Here is a 22,819-nt window from a genome sequence, read left to right as displayed (position 1 = left end):
AGATATGATAATTTGCTCTAGTTGTATCTTTTTTTGTGCAAGCTACACACAATGGTTGGATTTTTTCTGCACCTTGGACTCACTTTTACCACCCATTCAAAGCGGTATAAAGGATAATCAATTAAAATCTAGATAAAACTCAAAATTCAAATGTTGCTGGCCTCACTCATTTTTCACATATTGAGCCCTGTCTTAAAGGTAGGGTTGGAGATCCTGGAAAAATGGTTCTAGCAGGCCAAATTTTGAAAATACACGTCAAGTCAAAAGTCAAAAGTCCCAGCCCCCTTTTTTCAGACTTCTCTCTGAAGCCACTCCTTCACCTTTTCGCGGACGTAGGTGAAGACACCCAACGCGCACTGCCAGAGCTACATTGCCACCCATCAGACTGGAGTGTGGATTTTCCGCGAACGTAGGTGAAGACTCTGATTGCGCACGCGAGAGGAGGGAGAGAGATGGCAGCTTGATAGGGCAGAACTAGACATGAAGGCATCTGTTTTTCCTTACAGCATGGATTGGTCAGAGTTGTGTCAGTCCTGCAGCTGCCACAAAGGTCTGATTATTTTTGTTCCTTTTTCTGAATGCATAATGTATTGAATACTCTCAGGATAGAAGGACCATTTCACCCAGTGTTACAAAAAGTGTTTCTGAACATGACTACCAACCATAACTTTACAGTAAGTGTCTTTAAGGTAGGGCCTGGTGATTGACTACAGTGCCCATTTTGCCTAAAAAAGCAAAAATACACTTATCTGTGTGTGCGCCCATGATGGGAGTGTTGGTTTTAAAAGGAGGTGTGGTGAGGCACAGTGGAGCGGTGTGATGCTGCACAGCCTCAGAGCCTCCTCTTTTCTGATTGGCTGACACCAACCTGTTGTTACTATAGAGCTGCAGTGAGAAGTCTGAAGGAAGAGATGTAAAACCACACTAATATTGATTTTTGGTGAATTTTCATACCACATACCTTCTTATTGATCCAATGCTTCAAATGAAACACCAAAAACATATAAAATAAGGAAAGTGTAAGTGCTCTCTTGCTGCATTCATTTAACTAAATCTCTATGCGGAACAACAGCCAGCTCGTGTCCACACAGCTCCATGGCTGCCTTATGCTATACAAGCCAGTTTAATTGAGTGCAAATTCAATTTGTAGGTATTGACTACATTGATATTGATGTAACAGCTCCTCTATTTTATTTTATTTTTTCAATCAGACTTTGAGAATGTTAACATGAAAGTGCACTTAGAAGAACTTCAAAGTGCATAATCACACCTCATTTGAATCGGTTATCAACCCCCCTGGTGGATAGCTTGATTTGATGGATTCCTTTACTGTGTGTGTGTGTGTGTATTCTTTTCTCTGACACACACTTATGTAAATGTAGTTAGTCAGAGAGAAAAGAAAACATTACATGTGTTTGACTTCCCATAATTAACAAGGCTCCTTGGGGAGACATTTAAAAGCTGGTGATTACCTTATTTGATTACTTATAGTGTGTCTGAGTATGTGAACTGTATAGCGCACATGTGTGTGTTCTGTGTGGTTAAGTGTGTGTACATGACTGACATTGTCTGTATCCATCTCCACTGCCCTGCTTTATCTTTGTTCACCCATACATACGTTGACTTCCTGAGTTTAATCAGTTTTGACTATAATAAAAGAGAACATTAACCAACCAAATATCAACATTAAACGCACAAATATTGAGCCTCAGTATCTGCAGACAATGCAGAGGAGCGTGAATCATTAAAGGCACTGAGCAAGTTGACTTGTGAGATCTTCATTATCAAAGCCCTCTGAAGCTGCTCCCCTGAAGGCAAGAATCGAAAACCTTTCCTACAAGTAATGTTCACAGCCAAGGTGATGTAAGCCTCCCCGGTATGAGCCTGTCAGAGAGCGGCCTGTTTAAATGTGAGCACTGAACAGATAAAAATTTAATGATCCTTGTGGTAGAAATTGGGTCAACCAACTTCTCTTTCATCAGACCACCAACTTTTGATCTCTACAGACCACCTCATCTATTTTCAAACCATCTGCTGCTGGAGAAGTGACCGCTGCCTGGTTTTTATGTCTCTCTGGAAGGTGCTCGTTCACATTCCCAGACCGGCTGAAGAAAAACTTATAGACGGAAATAAATAAGTGGTAATTTCCTCTCCCTTAACGACCGCGGTGGAGCTGCTTTTGAGCAACGCTCTGAACCTTCGGCGCTGATAACGCAGCTGCTCGGCAGCCGCCAGCACAAGTCTGGCATCGCAGCTCTCTGGTGAATAACTGTATAACTGTATGAATTACGAAGGAGTTACAGGAAGTTCTGTCTTTTCTCTCTTGATCATTAAAAAATCAGTTGTGTTTGTGTGTTCAGATCCGTGCTGGGGGGTTTGAGTACTCCCCCGGGACCCTTCACATCTACTCAGACAGCCTGCTCACGCTCCCAGCCATCATCGGCATCGGAGGGGGTGGCGGTCTGCTGCTGCTGGTCATCATCGCCGTGCTGATAGCCTATAAGAGGAAGTCGAGGGACGCCGACCGCACCCTGAAACGTCTTCAGCTCCAGATGGACAACCTGGAGTCCAGAGTGGCCCTGGAGTGTAAAGAAGGTACAGTAGGCGATGGAAACAGTGTGTACACAGTTGAATCTACTAACACAGCCTTTCAATTATTAATCAAGCATTTTCATTATCATATAGATTGGAACTTTAACTATTAGAAAACAGAATAGTAAAAAACACATTTTGAAATTATGAAAAGTGTATGTGCATCTTCTTGTTATGACTCATTAAATGCAAATATATAAATGATTTCCTAACATGGTATTGAGAGTCTGAAAAAAAAAATTGGTGGATATAAATCATTCATTTCTACAGTTCAACAGCTAAAATAAGTCCTGTGGAGGCCAGCTGTTTGCTCCTGCTTCCAGTTTTCATGCTAAGCTAAACTAACATTTAGATTTTTTTTGATATTTATCAGAGTTTTATACCTCTATAAGTTCATGTAAAAATAACCATGTCATGTAATGACCTAGATAGCAATGCCAGATGTCATAAATAGCACTATAGTCACACAAAACCCAGCTGTCTCTATCTAACACTATCGACACATTGGCTGATAAACTAGTTTGAAGGTAAACCACTGGCAATAACAGTGATTACGCTGTGTGAGTCTGATACACTGACTGAGTGCATGCAACGATACATGATGAAAAACAGAAGCTGGTAGTTCCAGGATAGAAATGTACAGGCTGAACAGTATTTAAGGATATTCCTGGGGTGTTTTATAGCCATAAAAAAATAACACTGAGATATTTATATATATGTAGTTACAGACAGAGCAAGAGACTCCATTGATTGCAGTTGCCGTCATCGCTGACAACAGGGTGTCTGCAGGGTATTTTTACTGAGGTAAACGCTTGAGTGTGTCATAACTGAGTCATAGCAAATAAAAAAAAACTGTTTTATTTATGAAAATATGAGCTGATATAAAATTGTACATAAACAGAAGGATGTTGAATCTAGGTTAGTTGCAGTTAGGATAGAGGAGGATGCTGATTTGTCATAGCACAGATGTACAATGAAATCCTGTGTGTGATGTAGCCATGTCCTCAATTACAACTTTACTTCTAATCATAAAATTTCAACAGGTGAGTTATATGAAAAACTCACTTGTTACAGTTGTCATAGAGGAAATGAGCTAGAAATACAGAGACTGTTTTTGTACCAGGCTGTAAACATGTTTATTTCTGCTGTTAAGCTGGAATATTTTAAAATGAGAGTTTCAAGGGACTGACTCACTGCTGAGCGGCCATTCGATTAACTTTTTGGCACTTTGGTATTGGTTACATTTTTGCAGCCCTGGCGGAGGCTTCAGCTTGGTTTTCACTCACATGCATGAAACATGACATGACACACTGATGAGTGAGAAAGTAAATGGGAAAAAAAAGTGTCTCAGTAAAAGTGTTGTTCCACCACAGGCATCTAAAAAAAAGGGCTCAGTGATATAGATTTTCCATAGACAACTGGAACTGCACCGGCTGGACGGACGCTTTTCCATCCAAAATATTTTTTTTTTCCCTCATGTGGTGTTTTGTCTGACATGTCGGTTTGAGTAGAAAACACGGCACGACATTGAAAGAGTGTCAGGAAAAGACAAGAGAGCATTACGGAGTGTCGGGAGGTAGAGACGGGGTGTGAGGTCAAAATAACAAGGGGGGTTGTTTGCAGAGAAATGAAAGGTAGGACGAGAGACGAGTGCGAGGGACTGAGAGGGGGCGCGTGTTGGGAGCAGCGTAGATGACTGATGTAAGGACAGCGCAGGTGTTTACACTTGATATAATGACACCGGCGCACACAGTTATGGCACAAGGTTATAATAAGATTACACTACCATGACACAGAGTCACGACTCTATCAGGTGCCAAGGATCGGCTGTCAAACCAAACACTGCAACTTTTGATTTAAAGTGCTATAGTTTCTGACTGAGGTGACATTTTCAAAAACATGTTCGCACCTAGTCGCAGTTTACGATGTTATTTGTATTTTTTCTGGAAAAAAAACAGTCACGTCCTGCTCTCGTCTCGGTATGAAGCCAAACAGTCCTCCAGTCAATAGAAATAGAAGCATTCAGTTTCCCAGGAAGTGAAGCATGGCCTTATTCCCACCTCCCCAAAGTACCCCGCCCCGCCTGCTGCACTCCCAGCTGGCCCGTAGAGACGCGGCAGTTCGTGTGGGCAGAGGAACAGATGAAGTGGGCGGTCCACTGTGAGTGTGTGTGTGTGTAATAGCAAATGGAAGTGTATGTGGTGTGCGTGAGGGGTCTTCTTCATTTTAAGAGTGTTCCGGGGGAAGAGACAGGGCACATCACACTGTAGACTACCATCCAATCATCAGCCACATATCATTACATGTTAGAAACAACAACTGCTGACTATTCAGGTGTCACTCCTGAGTTAAGAAGAGGTTATATGGATGTTGTTGAGATGCTACATGATCAAACTAAACTAAACGCAAATGGGCCCTCAAATGAATTCAGAGGCAAAGCATTGTTTTCACACCAATGTAATCACACTCAGTGCTTTGAAGGCTCTTATCAACTGCAAATAAAACAACATTCATGTTCCAGCAACAGGTGAGAGTGAGATACAACAAATCACAATCCATCATTTTATTAGCCACAGGCTCTAGAGTGAGTTTCTATATTAACAACAAAAAAAGCAAACAAAAAAACAGTGTAATTGACAGGTATAGTGAGTGAGTTTGTTGGCTTTTCAGCTGTTCTCTACATGCGCTATTGTTACATTTCAGCATGAGCCAGATAACCATTTGAATAGTTTCTACCTCAGAGGTGAAACAAATGTGATCACAGCAGGATACGTGTTAGATATTTCAGTCTGATGTCTGTGCAACTGCCTCATAAGTAAAGAGCAATTTGGATCCCAAATGAAATGCCCCCATACCTCTCATTTGCTAGGTTTTAGTATCATCATGTCTTGCCCTCTTATTGCTCTGAAAGTTTTCAGCAGTGCTATTTGCAATTTCATTAAAAGAATAAAGGACTGATTAATGGATAGAAGAGATAGTGAGAGATAAGATGACACAGAAACTGCGTAGATAATGGAATGAGAAAATGAAAGCAAAACTGTCTGAAGTGTCTCCTTCACTAACACTCCCTCTTCTCTGTTGTATCATTTTCACTTTTTGGATCATTCTCCTCTTCTTTACCTCAATCTCCTCTTTGTCTTTATCACCTATTCTGCATCTTTTGTTTTTCTCCTCTTATCTCGACATCTCCACTCTACTTCCCTCCTCTTCTCAGGTTTATCTTTACCTTCCTCCTATGTCCCCTCCATTTCCTTTTCTCTCTATTCTACCATCCTCCCTTTTTTACCTCCAGATCTTTTTTTCTTCTTGTTCCTCTTCTTTCCTTTATCTTCTCTGCTTCTCCCCTCTCTCTCCTTCTCTCTTGTGGACCAAGCAGTCCAATAACAGCTGGGGGAAATTATGCATGAAAACTCATCCGTCGCTCTCTTAATAATTATCCACTCATGCAATTAATTGTCTTTCCTTTCCAGGAACTTTGTTTTCTGTTTCCTGGTGCTGCTTTTCTCTCCCCGGGCTGGTTTTCCCTTTTATTCCATTATGTCTTTTTTTTTCTTTTCTTTTTTGGACTCGAAAAGATAGAATTTTCCAGGACTGATGCACCAATGCAGACATTCACTTCACTACATTTTCAGCTTGTGTAATTCAGATTTATAAAAAAAAAAAAGTATCTAAATTAGACACGAAGACTGTCTCGCTTTTTCAACCACACATGACAACGGACTCAAAGTAACTGAATTGCTGATTCTGGATCTGTTATTGTGCCGTAATGGCTGCCTGTCTCTGTATTCACCTTATGCTTCTCTTGTCTGCGTTTTATTTCTCATTTATTGTGTTCATCATGGGCTTTTTCCTCATCATGTCTTTATTTTCACGCCATTCTGTCTAGCCCCTGTTTTTAAGACCCAGACACATGAATTGATGCACCGTGCTCTGTTAGCGTTGTCTTTTCTTCTCTGTGTCTGGCTCCTCATCTGACCCACATATACTGTTCACAGTGCTGTCAACACACTGCAGTGTGGGCATAGCATAATAGAATAATCTTGAGCTGTGATCCTTATATATAAATATATATATATATATATACCCACCGTCCATCTTTGTAATCATTGCCACTGGTTTAGCATAATGTTGGAGCATCATGTAATCACTCAATTACCCTCCAACCTGCTTTTCATATCATAATGAAATTGGGCTCACATATAGAGTAATTGTATCAAGCTCATAGAACATAGAAATTCAACCACGCAGGCATGTTTGTGTTTTTCATGGTACCATGGGTTTTGTGAAATTCGTTGTACCAAATGTTACTGATGATATTAAAAAAATAAAAAATAAAAAAATAACTTGGCTCCAGTCCCCCTCGTTGTGCATTTTAGCGAACACAATTGGCATTTTTCATAAGTGGGATGCCAGATCTCTGAGAATTACACTTCAGGATGCTCTGAAGTACCAGCTGGAGAGGGAAAAAAGCTCTTCACTGAGTGAGGGAAATGAACAACAATCGGATACATTTATAATGTAGTGATAATAAGATTAATAAAAACAGTGACTCAGCTCTAAGATCACACTGTTTGCTGTTGATCAGTTGCACATATTCACAGGTTAAAGTTCACCACAGTTGAACTTGAAGGTTAAAGCCTCAGATTAATTTAACCCTTGTAGATTCCATTTTAGGAATTTATGCTGATGAGCGAATCTGTTCAAATTTGCTGAACTGGTTAATCATAACTAATTTAAAGTACATTTAAAATTCCCTTCACCAGGCTTTATCCTGACATCTCTGTTTCTCCATCTTCTCTTTGTAGCTTTCGCTGAGCTTCAGACAGACATCCACGAGCTGACCCAGGAGCTGGACGGGGCCGGTATTCCCTTCTTGGACTATCGGACTTATGCAATGAGGGTCCTGTTCCCCGGGATAGAGGACCACCCCGTGCTCAAGGAGATGGAGGTACGGGTCAGTACACCACCAACCACACTTGAAACTGAAACCAACTAACCCAAAATAATCAGATGCAACAGAGACAATTAGGCAACAGTACTGATGAACTAACTTCAGAGGTGGAAACATACAGTAGCTGATTCTACTAACAGCAAGATGAAAACATACATCCATGCAGAGAAGTAGCTGGGTGAAGTACTTTGGAAGTTGTATTTAATGGCACAGGAATGTCCTCCTGGCTTTACCGCTTAATGCCTTTGTAGCCATTATTCCATGACAGGTTTCATCAAAGACAGGCCTCCGAGATGCGAGGCAAGAGAAACTCCACACATGCTTCACCTTAAAGCAATCTCATAGCCCATATTTTACCTACTTTGTCTTAATGTATTCAGCTTGTCTCAGTGAATGCGAATGACTTTTCAAGAGCCTTAGTCATTAGTCTGAACTCATGGGACAGAAGCTCATCACGCTCTCATGATGTGGGGAAGTGGAGTTTTTAAAGTGAGATTGACTGAAAAGAAATGTTATATAAGAAGTACAAGAAGATAAAGAGATGTGAAAAGGAGAGAGGAGATGAAGCAAAAGATGAGAAATGAAGAGAAAAAGATAGCATGAAGATTAGAGCAGAGAGGGAGAAATAAGAGTCCGGGTTACAGGGATTGTTACTTGCATTATACATCACTGTTAATTTATTAATTAGGCCAGTACATGCAACTACCTTTCAGCACAGCTGAATGGAGATAGTGCACCGGATTTATAAAGACGTTTTACTGCCGAGGGAAGTAGAATTAATAGTATGTCAACAGAAACTACCCTCCTCCAAAGCTTGAAACCAAGAGAGCCAAGTTTGTAATCAACGGTATCATTAAGATGTAGAATCCGGTGCTGCTCCATTGACTTTGATTGGAGCACTGACTTTTTGGAGTCAAAGAATAATTTGTTTGACCTTTTACGGCTTCATTTAATCGTTCTAATCCAGACAGTGGATTTATATTCCTAGAAAAAAAGAAACCCTCTGGGGTTTCATATGTGCCATTTCTGCCTTTTTTCTTTTTTTGATTCATTCTTAGTGATTTATTCTCTGCTATTTTTGGCTAGAAGGAACAGTGGTGATTATTTAAATGCAAAAATATATATTTATATATATCCTCGAATACAGACAAAGTTAATTATGTTTTCCAGCTGGGACTATAGAACTATAACTTAAATGTACTTGTAATGCAAAATAATAACAAATATCAAGTTGTTTGCTGCTTTTGCAGACTCATATAAAGCTTCATGACGATTCATTCAAGTGTTCGAGTTCAACAGCATTTTGAGGAATATGAACAGATTATTGAATTTATCAGATCAAAATACTTAAATCCCTTAATAGATTTCATTAGGTTTAGCTTGCAACAATTATAAAGTCATACTAAAACTCAAATATTTAATTAAGCTCATCAAAAATCTTCCTTTATTATCTGAGATACCAGAAACACTTTTTTTTTTTTACTGATAGCCCAAATCATGTTCACAATTTATACAACCTCAAAAATAATGAGATGAAGATCAAATGTATATTGTTAACTAAATGTATTTAAATAGCAAAATAATTAATTAACCTAATTTTTACAATACATTTTTCATGAAATACTCAAGGTCCCAAGTGAAAATTATCTCACTAATAGGATTAAAGCACTGACATTATATGCATTAACAATTACCTTTGGGAGCGCTGCGTTTAACATGATGTAATCTGAAAGATTATATCTCCCAAGATATCATCACCACCCACTGGAATATAACAACACACATTCAACACACTGTTGCAGAGGGATGCACAGTGCTTTCAGAAAATATTCAGACACATTTGATTTTTCCTACGAAGAGTTCCTTCCTAAGAGTTGTAGATTTAATATCACAAGGATAACAATCAATATCCAATAAAGACAAAGTGAACAAATGTTTTTACTTTTCACGTTTTGATTGTATTGGAGTTCACCTGTGAGTACTTGAAAGACACATTTGTTTATACAAGGTCCCAGTGCATGTTGTCACAAAAACCAAACCATTGATATATCTGTAGATCTCCATGATAGGGTTATGGTGAGGCATAAATCAAGCTTATAAATAAAAGTTAAATGGAGTAAGTTTGGAACCAGGAATCTCGTCATGTAGAGTTGTTGGAGTTAGCCGCCCCCCGCCAAACTGAGTGTCTCCCTTTGTTGATATTTGTCATTTAACCAACAATAGTAGCGGTCAGTGCTTTTCTGCCTGCTTCCTGCTGGTAAAAAATGAAAGAAAATCAAAGGTCAGATCCATGTTGTTTTTCAAAACAGGAACCAGATCAAAATGGAACTGACAGCTGGAACCCAGCCTTTCTATTTCTTGTATTTTTACTATCTTTGTCATGTACAAGCTACAAGGACGACTGCTCCAAACCTGCTTCTCGTTCTTCCTCTTCATCCCGAAGAAACTTGATAATCAGCATTTGAACTCTGCACAGTGTCTCCGATTAGTTCATCCTGTCTGGTTAAGAGATCACTATAGGAAAATAAACTGTACACACGCTCCAGTTGTAGCATGTGTAAAATCGAGATACTGCACCATAGGAACTCCACTGTGTGGCTGAGGTGTTACCTTGTCCCTGAAGCATTAGCACACGTCTAATTTGTGGTAGCAGGCGGGCCTGGATGTAAAGTGATCTTCCGTATTTTATAGTTATGTCTAGACTTCCTTCTTCTTCTATCTGTATTTCCCACAGGAGCTGCTGCCTCCTAATCCAATGGCCTGTGTAAACCAATGCTCCTAGCTTTATTGCTCTGTGTGACTGCTCTCTCCCCCAAGCTAGACAGTACCACTACACACCAGTTGTGCTCTCTCTCTCTCTCTTTCACACTCACAGCGTCTTACATATATCTGGATTTACCCTTCTTGATATTCAGTAAAGACTGTATGTACATGCATCTCCATCTGCCTCTCTTTCTTGTTGCCACTTGCTCTCACTCTCTCTTCACACACACACACACACACACACACACACACACACACACACACTCATTTTCTCGCACACATCACACTCAGTATCCACCCTGGAGGCCCGAGAATCTCATTTAGCACTTAAGAGAGAGGCCTAGACACTTTATAATGGCACATCAGAGGAGAGAAAGAATATATGTTACAGTGGTACAAAAGGACGACAATAGGACGCCAAAGAAAGAGGGAGGTGGAAATTATGTGTTTGTGTGTGTGTGTGTGTGTGTGTGTGACAGAGACACACAATGAAAAAGAGGAGGAGAAATTAAAATGGAAGAAAGACCAGTGATGTGAAACAGTCAACAATAAGTGCGAGGGGAAGGAATTAGAGTAGTGAGGAAGGAAGACGGAGCCAGTAAGCGACAGCGAGGTGTCTTCAGGGCCTTTAGCGTGTTGTTGATGAGTAGTGACAGGTGCCAGCCACTGGAACAAGCAGGGTGCACCTCTGTCACAAACCCTGACACACACTGTCCTACTGTGTCCCCACTTCTTCTCCTCAACATCTTCTCTTTCTTCTTCTGTTTGACCAAAGAGACCCTCTCTCTCAGGTTGGTCTGCTTCAGGAAAAAAATTTAGAAAGTTCCTCAAATAGATAAAAAGTTACTTGGGGCAGCAGGTTGTTGAGGCTCTGCTGAAAAGACTGAAATGAGGGCTCTAGAGTAAGTAATGTAACTGATTCTGCAAAGTGGTGAGAAGTCAAAAAATTGGGCATTTACGTACATTATTGCTCCGCAAAGCTCAAATAACAAACAGGGATCAAGATTAAAGTAATATACAAAGACAATCTATGAATACACAGGGAGTAGCCCACTGCTAAAACATGCGGTCATTGGTCAGGACCGATGATTAAAATTCACATTTTACCGATTTTCTACTAGAGGACGCTTTGAGCCATCCACCCCCTGATGTCAAGAAGACAATTATGTCAAATTGTCTGCTAAAATCACTTGCAGCGGGAGAGAGAGTAGCCAATCAGTCTTGCCTTGCTGTTTACAAGCCAATCTAAGCTCATCATACGCAAAGGAAAAAAAAAAAAGTCTGCTTGCAGACGTGCTCAGAATCCGTCTTTGCTCAGAGTTTTTTTACGCACTTTTTTTGATCCTGTGTGTTATTCAGTGTTTGGCAGTTGATTGCATGAAGTTCCTCACTGGCATCCACGACTTTTCGAACTGCTCTTATTTTCAACTTCATTCTACCAGTTCACAGTGCAGGTGTAGTTTTCTATATGCTGAATGATGTGTGTCTTTCTTCAGGTCCAGGCAAATGTTGAGAAGGCCCTGACGCTCTTTGGCCAGCTGCTGACAAAGAAGCACTTCCTGTTGACGTTCATACGAACCCTGGAGGCACAGAGGTGACCATCTTATTCTTTTTCATTTGTAGTTATAAAATTAAATACCTACATTTTACAATTTCCAACAGTTTAAATAAACAATGTGTCCCACTTCTGAAAAATAACAACATTAAAAGAAAGAAAATATATCAGTCAGCCATGGGAATGCAGAAAGCATTTGAGCTGCTTGTCGAACAAAAAACAAAAATGCCTTGTTTGTCTTTTGAAAAACATGCTTTTATCACCTATTTACAAGATTTACAAATATGGCATAAAAGGCTGTGCTTTTTATTTGAGTTCTTACAACAAAGACACATTTATATAAAAGAGTGAAACACATTTGATTAAAATTAAAATAAAGCACTTGACCTAGTGGTTTATGGTAGAACACAGTAATAGATTAGATGAGCATTATTAGCTAAATGAACTGTGTGTATTTTGATGAGAGGCTTTAGATGTAATGGAACCAAAGCAGGAGATGTTATTAAGTAGACATTTTATTAAAGAATTTCAATTCATTTCCAGGTCGTTTTCAATGCGGGACCGAGGAAACGTGGCGTCTCTGATCATGACGGCCCTGCAGGGAGAGATGGAGTACGCCACCGGAGTCCTGAAACAGCTGCTGTCTGACCTGATAGACAGAAACCTGGAGAGCAAAAATCATCCCAAACTGCTGCTGCGGAGGTGAGGGAGAAAGGGAACACACACAGACGACACTGCAAAACATCATAATGGGAGTGAAAGTGAAAATCAAATAATGTGTTTTCTGTTTCTGTAGCCTAAATTCGTTAAGCTAAAGTTGATTAAACTTAAAATTTCCAATTTAATTCACACCTTTTGATTTTAATTTCCAAGGTTTTTTTTCTTTCTTCTAATTTATAATAGTGCTTAGTCAACTTTAAACAAGTAGTCAAGTGGAGTTCAGCACCGGGACTTTACTGTGCGGAAGAACCAATAGCACAAGGGACAATAAGATTAAATTAAATTAGATGGAAGATGCATTTAGAATCAAATAAAAAAAGATAAATGCAAAGATGAGCACAGCGATAGATAGAGGAATGATGAATGGAAAGAACTAGACAGAGAGACAAGAGAGAAATGAGAAGATGGAGAGGTGCGGGACAATTTATCTCATAAGAGAAAATAACAATTAGGAGAACAAGTGAACCACAAAGCAAATCCAAGTATCTGTTAGTAAAATGTATCCATCTCTTAATTGCTTCATCCAATATTTACAGTCCAACTAGCAGAAGATAAATTAACAGAATCCACAATAGCTTTACTGATGTGGGAGCAAAACATAATGAGAGACTCTCAGACTCAGAGACAGTGGGCCGCATTCACGACCCGTTCTTAAGAGGAAATGTCTTCTTAAAACAAAGTCTTAAAGTTTTCAAGAAGAAAGAACAAAATCTATGCAGACTCAAGAGCATACTTGCACAAATTTGAGAGCTGACACTTAAGTGGTTATTGCATTCTTATATTCTGCAGTTGTATAATATTATATGATTTGATTAGAATAATTTTCTTATTTTGGATAGTTATTTTAATTATTTTACAAAGCCTTCATCTCTCTTCTTTGTTTGGCAATACTTTATTTAACCTCAGATTTGAGATCGAACCATTTCCTCTTTGCTTCGTCGGTTGTGTGCTCTTCTCCAGATACAACTGATGTCATCCAATGCGTCATTTTTTTATGTTACTTTTCATCCACTGCTGACTCTATGAAATATAACAGCTGGTTTTCCTGCAGCAGTGCCTCGTCTTCAGCACTACAAAAGTTCTTTTTACGTTTGGACTCCGGTGCTCCCTCTTTAGATTTCCGTTTGGGCATTTTAACTTTCTTTTTCAACTCAACTTCTCTGTGCAATTTCTGTGTGCACACGGCCCTGCAGTTTATGGAGAAGATGCGGCATTTACCTATGCTAATCCGATGTTAAAGCAGAAGTAAGCGGAATGTTTGTGTTAATATAAGTCTTAAATAGTTATATCTTCCGACAGCAATCACTTCTATAGAGTGTTTGGTCCGAAACACGGGTCTGTCAGTCACTCTGCTCTGCTGTAAGCCGAGGAGAAAACGTCTTGTAGGCCTATACTTCCTTGTATCCTACAAGCTTTATCCAATGAGGAGAGAGAACGGCATGAAGGGCTGTGTGTGGAGCCAAGGGATGCGCGTGAATGTGGTGACGTAGGGACGAGGACCAATAGATCCATGACGAGGGCGGAGGCTGCTAACTCCATCGGCTGACAAGAAGTTAGCCAAAACGACCGGATCGCTTACTTCTGCTTTAATTAGGATCACGTGGCACATGCACTCAATTTACGAAGAGATTTACCAATCTAAGAGGAAAGATGCAAACAATTTAGTGTAGCGGTCATCGGTACTAAAACTTTCAAGATTTCAGAGCAAAGACGGAAGCCACCACAGATCTGGACAGAGAGATGATTGAGGTGTGAGCCCACTTAGAGGTTCAATTAAAAACAGAAATCTGGTCTCTGACCTGCCATTACTTACATTACTTCATTATATCTGGGGTCTCTATCTAAGACAGCTGGACAAAGTGTTTTGTTTATGCATTTGCAGTTAATTAATTCTAATAAATTTCATCCTGTCTTTAGTCTTTCAGAAGAACCATTTGCCCACAGCCATTTGTTATGATAATGATTTATTCATATTTACTGTGGTTGAAATGAATGGTTCCTGACCAGGAGATCAGGAAGATACACATTGAAAGGTATTACAATTAAAAGCAAAGAAAAACATGTGCCTCATGTAAAATGTTTTTTTTTTTTCGTCAGTTTTCTTCTCTTTTGCACAAGAAAATGGATAATTTTACCTCTTAAGGAGCTTAACAGTCCTTCAAAAACCCCTCATGTCTACAATGAAGCTGTTACCTGCCTTTACAAAATGGTTGTGTCCACTCATTTAACAGTAGCAGCTCTTCTGTTCATTCTTCTGGAAATCAACAACTCTCTCTCTGTCTCTCTCTCTCTCTACTATGTTCTCCTTGTAATCGGCACCAAATTATGTTGATCTTTCCAAAATCGTTGTGGGAAATTATAGAGCCAGGAAAAAAAATCCACGTAAACTGTGCATGTTTTGTTAATCTTGTTACTCAGTCATTTGTTTTTATTTAATTATTCCCCTCTCCTTCTCTCTCCTCTCTCTGTGCATCAGGACGGAGTCTGTGGCTGAGAAAATGCTGACCAACTGGTTTACATTCCTCTTGTATAAGTTCCTGAAGGTAAGCCTGAAAACACATAATCATATCCAATCTTCATTCAATCTGTTCGCTGTATCTTTTAACACTAAACAATTGTCTTAATCTAAAGTGGATTTATATTGTGTACGTCTACGGCTCGTATGTAAAGGAGATTTATTAAATGCCTTTGGCTTATATTATTTCTCCACTGCATTTATCTCACTGTGGTTATTAAAAGGTTTTTTTTTCCAGCTGCATATTTTCTTTGCAGAGCACATACAGTAGATAATCAAAGCCTCCCAGCAGCATGTTTCTTCTTCTCTCAGTTGTTTAATATCTTTTTTTTTTTCCTTTTTTTTCCTCTGTGCTCATAATTTCCCTCCTGTAGCCGACACGTCCTCTTCCCTGATCCTTATGTCGTTCTCTGAGCTCACATCTCCTCTTCCTCTGATCTCTCTTTCATCTGTGTCATTTCTGTTGTCATTATTGCGCAGTCAGCCTCCTCTCTGGCGTAAGGTCATTTTCCTCACCGGGGGGCGTGCGGTGTCGCTTGTGCTGTCCTCCCGCCGCCCCCCCCCCCCTTTCCCCTTCATCCTCGCCGTCCCCCCGGTCCCCTCATCCCAACACTCGCCTCTCAAAGAAAGAAAGTCCAGTCAGAAGATGGTTTCTGATGTTTCTCTCACTGCTTTCCCTTCGTCTCTACTCTAATTACAAACTGAAACCTGAGGTTGTGCCTTATGCGGCATTACAATCCCAGATGTGATAATTATTATGGTCACATATTCATCAAAATATATTGGGAGCAGAGTGTTTAAACTGTATCACATTGGTTGTCATTACGCTGTATGCCGGCATGATTATAGTGCATTCATATATATTTTTTATATCCTTTTTACTTTCACATAGAAAATAATAAATACATGTTTTTGACTAGTGTATTGCTGATTTATAATTTCCACTGTTTGTTAGCCATGCAGGAGTCTGAGCCTATTCATCTCGCCGTACAGCAGGAGCCATCATTATATCCTCAAAATGTAAATATGAGCATACAATTAGGGAGCCTTAATGAAGGCGGTATGCGGAGGAAAGGCAAATTTCATAGACAAGCGCGCAGTGGCCGAGCGTCGAAGGCGGAAAGCCGAAGCCAAAGCACAACAGTGTGATGCATGCTCCGTGTGTCTCGTTAGCGGCTACCCACCTAATTGGCCCAGATGCTAACAAGGTCCTTAAAGCATTCGACACTGGGATAAAGACGGAGAGAAAGAGAGAGAGAGAGATAGAGGGGGAGAGAGGCAGAGAGAGGGGAGAGGAGAGGAAAGGGTTGGAGGATGGCGTCAGAGGTGATGGGGAGAGGGGAGAAGAACAGAAGAAGACGTGACAATTAGGAGTTAAAAGGAGGAGGGGGGAGAGGGGGAGGAGGAGGAGGTGAGGAAGAGGAAAGGTAGGAGTTACAGAGGAGAAGGCAGTGTGGTGTGAGGGATGAGAGGAGAGCGAGGACGGAGGAGGGAAGAGCTTTCAACCAACAAAAGAAAAGAGGCTGAAATTGAAGCAGACAGAAGAAGGGACAGTGGCAGTAGGCGATCTTTTATACTGTATACAACATTACAACGGATCCACATTGTAGAACGTACAACATGCAATTGTGACTGAATTATGTTTTTTATTAATGTAATGTGGATAATTACATTTTATAATTATAAAATTATAAAAAGTTACAGGTGTGTTGATCCTCAACATGATGATTTCTCTAATCTTAAAGTGTAGATTATTTTTCTTGTAAACAACACAGAGGTTCTGTTTACATTCACTCTTTCTCACCCGAATCCACTTTGGCAATGCATCTTTGGTATATAAAAATGATGTTTTATCTTTACATTGGGTGCATTTTCTTACTTGTGAAAAGCATCTACGAGGCTGACAGTGCTCCGAGTGGTCAAACACTCCACACAGTATATTTACTGTATATTTGACTTCAGGAGAAATAAGAAGGAAAGTAAGATTCTCACATCTCCACTCGGGCAGTTACAACATCCTGCATATTTCACTCTATGTCTTGTTGCTGTCACAAATACTTCAGTGTTTTCAAGCGGTTCATTATAACAGATTTGTTATTCTACTCAATCTCTATTGGTTTTGTGCTTAAACCAAGTCCATGACCAAGACACTCTGGTTCCACAAACACAGCTGCAGGTTTATTATTGTTACCGTGACGATGAACATCCAGTATATCCTATCCTGTCTATCCCATGGCTCATATTCCACCAACTACCACCTCAGTCTCACTTGACGTATAATTAACCCCGGAGATCATCATCAAATACATCCTACGTGCCTAGCAGCATTGTACGCAGAATCAACAGGAGCCACAGGAGTAACACAGCGTTTCTGTGTGAATGTAAGAGAAAGAGATTAAGAAAAATACTGAAGGAAAATCAAATAAACAGTAAAAGGTTGGAGATTGGCTTCACATTGAGAGAGGGGGGAAAAAAGAGGAATGTGTTAGAAAAAGCGAGTTGTTGAGTGTGCTTGAAGGTGAGACAGATAAATTAGTGCTTTTCCCCTGTTCTCGTCTGGACCTCATGCATCTCACACACACACACACACACACACACACACACACACACACACAGACACTACACGCACACACAATCTGAAGTATATCCCTGAGCCCTGCGTGGCCGATCATTAAACTCTCGTCGGGATGAGTATTGGCCGTGATGTGTCCTCTCTCTCCCCTCTAAACTGCCACTGCTTCAGTCAGGAGTGTTTTCCTTGAGCCCAAGTGATGACTAATGACACTATTGATTGGCAAGTGTCTTTGATGGAGGGGAGAGTGGGAAACATATTTATAACATCTGTGTCTGGTCACATAAGCCCTCGGAAGGATGGGAGAGACCTGAAGAGATTTATGTAACTCTCTGTTTACAGTCCGTCAGTCCTGTAGACACAAAGAGACAGAAAGAAAGAGATGTTTACATAACACTACAGTGTCCTTCACATTCTCAGACATCACATCAGCAAGACTTTTTAAAGTCTGATGTCTAAAATTCCTCCTCTTTAATGCACCACTTGGTGCAAAGAGGCTGTTCTTTCTTTACATCCCTCCTCCGCCTCTTCTGTCTGCATCTTATAGGCTGTGGCTGCAATAGATTTAAAGATCTGATACCAATTTATCCTGAGAGCTCAGTGCAATACAGCCCCTAAAAACACATGCAAACAGATAGAACACTAACAAAGTCAGAGAGCATCTTCATCACATTGGCAACATGTGCTGCATGTACAGTATACTCCCAACACAACAGAAAAAAAAAAAAAAAATAGTTGACTTTTCTTGTGTTTCCTGAAGCTAAAGTGTGTTGAGCTCTCAGGGCCGCCGTACAATTCCAATTTGAAGCTGCATTTTAACGGTTTTAGTTTTTGTAATCTGTGCTTGTTTCACTCATCAGCCTCCATTTGCAGGCATCTATAGTGTTTTATTAGAATAGAAACCTGTTTAGCATTTCAACCTGGAATACACATTAGAGACTCACAGCTGTGTGGGCTGTTTTTGCATTGCCAAGACAGAAAGTAGAAACCAGACTAAATTTCACTGAGGTCTGTATAGCCTATATTTGTTAAAGAACGTTATGCAAACCATTACTAATGATGACATTAAGTAATAAGAGTGGGAAGATTCGAGCAGTGGACAATGAAGGGGAAATTTACTGAAGGCATGCAGCCGATTTCTTTGGCACACAACGGCCAAATAGCTTTAGTCTATATTCAGGACGACACTGAGGTTTTGTGCCAATAATACGGAAGGAGAGCGATGAAGCTATAACTGGCGTGCTCGGTTTCATACAACATGTTTTCCTGTGCAGTGGCACAAAATATGTGAGGAGGGAATGGAAATGAATACAGAGCAGGAGAGAAAACTGGGTCTGAAATTTAACTTAAAGATTTGATTTGAAGATTGCAGGGCTGGGGAAAGCAGGTGTAAAGGAGTGAGGCAGACGGACAGAATGAGAGCGAGAGAGAGAGAGAGAGATGCAAATTGAAAGATGCATGACGTTACTTTACCAGAGAGAAAAATAAAACAGCAGCGGTGACACAAACTCCTCTGTGCAATTTTTTTCTAACATGTATTAGCTGGAGATGACTTTAGGCTTTGTAATTAATACTTTCTCACATGCAGCCTCCTCCTGATGGATGAAATGTCCTCTCCTCAACCGATATCACAGGCTAACCAGTGGAAAACACTTTCTCCTACGGTTCATTGCTTTCCAGAGATGCACAACACGTGTCAAAACAGCCCCTTACCTTATTTAGTGACACTGTTAATAAGGTGAACCACAACCTAGCTCATTTACACCCAGCCTTCACAAATTCACACTAATTAAAAAACCCACCGTTTTTCAAATATCTCCAGGCACTGGCTTTAAATTCGGCTTCAAATATGTTATTTTAGAACATTTTTACACCACTCTCCTCAGACAGATGGTCAGGAGCCCTGTGAGATGAGTGATGAAGACAGAAACAATCTCCAGGATTCTTTATTGTGAATTGTTTGATATTTTTCACTCTTTTCAAGGCCCTGATAATTATTCAAATGAAAGAATTTGTGAAAAAGGAAAATTCACTTCCTGGTTGAGCTGCTGGCAACTGGTCTCTGTGTGTTTTCTCCCTGCCTAGGAGTGTGCCGGGGAGCCTCTGTTCATGCTTTACTGTGCCATCAAGCAGCAGATGGAGAAGGGACCCATAGACGCCATCACAGGAGAAGCCCGCTACTCCCTCAGTGAGGACAAGCTCATCAGGCAACAGATTGACTACAAAACACTGGTCAGTAAACCCACTGTTTCCTGAGGCTCGTGTCTGTCTCGCTTTGGTCTGAATCACTGCACGAGTTGTTAAATTGTAGTCACATTTGATGATGGCTGGAAACTCTAAAGCAAACTCTGAGTAATCAGCAGTAGAAATGTGGGAGCCTCCTTTCCCCTAAATTAATCTGGAGTCTGCTAAAGGATTCCATCCAGTGTGAACACCAAGCTTGTGTTTGGAGCGAGACTGCGATCTGGCCGTGGATCCGTGGCCCAGCTACTGCCTGACGTTAATCACACTGTCTTCGCAAACAAAGCACTTCAGCTTTGGATTGGAAACATACAGACAAAACCTAGTTGTTTTGGTCCGCACCCAAGTGTGAATCCTGAGTTATTATTTTCCCAAACAGTCTCATCAGACCAGGAAAATGTCCAGGTGATAAAATAGCTGCAAACACGCTAGGTGTGAAAATGCTCTCAGGTACATTCAAATGCACCAATCCCACTATCACCTAAACGCATCACTTGTTGGCAGCGCTCCAGCTGCGTGCATCCCTACTTAAGTCTTATTCTTCTCTTTTTTTGTCTTTTTCGATTTCCCTTTGTGTCTGCCTGTGTCTCTGCCAGACGTTGCACTGTGTGAACCCGGAGAATGAGAACTCCCCCGAGGTGACGGTCAAGTGTCTGAACTGTGACACCATCACTCAGGTCAAAGAGAAGCTGCTCGACGCCGTGTATAAGGGCAGCCCCTACTCACAAAGGCCAAAGGCCTCTGATATGGACCTCGGTAAGACAGATGCTGCTGTACAGTACATGTATATTCCAATCATATATGCACAGGTAGAATGACGAGAACACACTGCAGCTTTGAACACACTGTTTTAGCCTTCACAAATAAATTGTGAGCCAGATGACCAGGGGATGGACCATAGCTACACTTTCTTGAACTGTTAGCTGATGTTAGTGGACACTCCAGACAGAGGTGATGGAGATGATAGGGTAGGGGAGGGAGGATAACGATTTCTGCAATCAGACCCATGAGCTTCATAACTGCTCCTCAGAAACCTGTGGGTGATGTCACGGAGGCTATGTTCATATTTATTTACAGTTTTTGGTTGCATCCTTGAAACTAAACCAACAGAAACAAGGGGCTGAAAGATGCTAATTTATAAAATGCTTAATTTATACTAATAGCCTGAGAAACATCCATTTAACAGCATAAAGAATTGTGCAGAAAATACTGCAAGTCTGCAATTATTGCATAGTTATGAAGAGTTCATGTTTCCGTAAGTGCTTTTTTAACCTTCGTCTTGTGTTAGCTTTCTGCTACCATCTCTTGTGTTAAGGTCAGTTTTGATCCATGTTTTAAATCAGCTGTAAAATACACTAAAAACATTTTGCTTTTCATCCAATTTGTTTTTCATATCTTGTTTACGTTGTTAGGTTTCCTTATCCATGAAAAGATATGTTTTGCACTTACAAATTCAGTTTTAAATCTAATTATTGTTCTTATCATTACCAGGCCAAATCAACCCTAACACCACAAGCATTTTAGAACTTTGTGAAAAGGTTTTATTTTGTTTAAATAGAGGTTCCTGACAAAGTCAAAAAGCCTTGATGCAATAAACAAATTTACTTTTATGCATTAAAAACCTGAAAATGACCATAACACAAGAGGAAGGTTAAATAGCCTCAGCTAATAATACCACTTCATGAAGATGGTTATTGTTAGATTAACACAAGAAACAAAACATACATACACTACAGTATAGAGCTCTTGCGTTTCCCTAAAGCCTCTGTTCCTTCTGTTTGAAGAATGGCGTCAGGGTCGAATGGCCAGAATCATTCTGCAGGATGAAGATGTCACAACTAAGATCGACAATGACTGGAAGAGACTCAACACCTTGGCTCACTATCAGGTACGATGGCGCTCAAAGAGGGGCACGAGCAACAGTCAACAGCTAAGCCGGTTTCATACTGAGAGCATTTTCGTGTGTGTTTTGCTGTGCAGGTAACAGATGGCTCAGTGATCGCCCTGGTGCCAAAGCAGAACTCTGCCTATAACATCTCCAACTCCTCCACCTTCACCAAGAGCCTCAGCAGATACGGTACGGCTTCCGCTCTCCTCCTGCTCTTGATCCTATTTAAATCATTCTGTCAATGATTCCCATTTCTCTAACAGCCAGCCTCCCTCCGCACCCCCTAACTTGCTTTTATTCGTTCTTTCTCTTTGTTTATCATCGCCATGATTGGGCTCCATTTTTTTTTCTTCCCCACCTCCCTCTGAGTGAATGGCAATCCTTTTTATCCATTGCTATCAGCCCAGGCCAAGGCTATTCCACAGCCATTTCCAAGCAGGGCGTAAATGACAGGCATTAAAGTAGACACCTTGATCCCCAGCTGAATGAGTGAAAGAGAGAGGGGGAGAGAGAGAGAGAGAGAGAGAGAGAGAGAGAGGACACCTGGCAGTTAGAGAGACAGACAAACACAGGCCCAGCATCAATATGCTATACTTCAAGAGAAAATTAAACTATATGGAAGATAAATTACTCTGTAGTATAAAACCGGGCCCTTGTCTGATACTAAGTGGTAATAAACCTCACATATACACAGCTGCCACTGCTCTGCTGTTGTCCCAAGGCAACTGCATTTCCTTCAAACTAACCCCGGATCAAAATGAAAATTGTGGGATCGATTTTCTATTTCTTTAACATGCGCGTACATGTCCGTGTGTGGTATGAAATTCAACTTGTACAGTTTTTTTGTACACATGGACTGCAGCTGCTGGTGACAGGAGAGACTTCAGACTGAGCCAGCGTATAAAATAAGTTATTCCCATGTGCAAAATGAAAGAGGAAAAGTCAGATGTTTCAATGACTAAACATCAGTGTGATGTCATCAAAAGGGGGTTTGGCTGTGTGAAGTGCAGGAAACACACCCT

The 22,819-nt window shown here is 40.5% G+C and overlaps 1 protein-coding gene across 2 annotated transcripts in view; it reads left to right on the top strand.

Moving 5' to 3' along the window:
* LOC146984216 (plexin-A1-like) overlaps positions 1–22,819 on the top strand; it is a 269,653-nt gene that overhangs the window by 235,159 nt on the left and 11,675 nt on the right. Inside the window, exons 20-28 of one of the 2 annotated variants that reach the window (XM_085781169.1) lie at positions 2,361–2,595; positions 7,398–7,540; positions 11,803–11,900; positions 12,405–12,563; positions 15,058–15,124; positions 19,754–19,900; positions 20,506–20,665; positions 21,694–21,797; positions 21,890–21,986. In XM_085781169.1, coding sequence (XP_085637295.1) covers positions 2,361–2,595; positions 7,398–7,540; positions 11,803–11,900; positions 12,405–12,563; positions 15,058–15,124; positions 19,754–19,900; positions 20,506–20,665; positions 21,694–21,797; positions 21,890–21,986 — 1,210 coding nt within the window. Of the gene's footprint in view, positions 1–2,360; positions 2,596–7,397; positions 7,547–11,802; positions 11,901–12,404; positions 12,564–15,057; positions 15,125–19,753; positions 19,901–20,505; positions 20,666–21,693; positions 21,798–21,889; positions 21,987–22,819 lie in introns of both variants that reach the window. The other variant, XM_085781168.1, reaches the window with a different exon arrangement.

The sequence above is a fragment of the Trachurus japonicus genome, chromosome 7 (assembly GCF_045865225.1).
Source record: "Trachurus japonicus isolate A0001 chromosome 7, Traja_1.0".
Classification (NCBI taxonomy): Eukaryota; Metazoa; Chordata; class Actinopteri; order Carangiformes; family Carangidae; genus Trachurus; species Trachurus japonicus.
The sequence above is the reverse complement of the archived record's forward strand: the minus strand, read 5'-3'. Positions and strand labels throughout refer to the sequence as shown.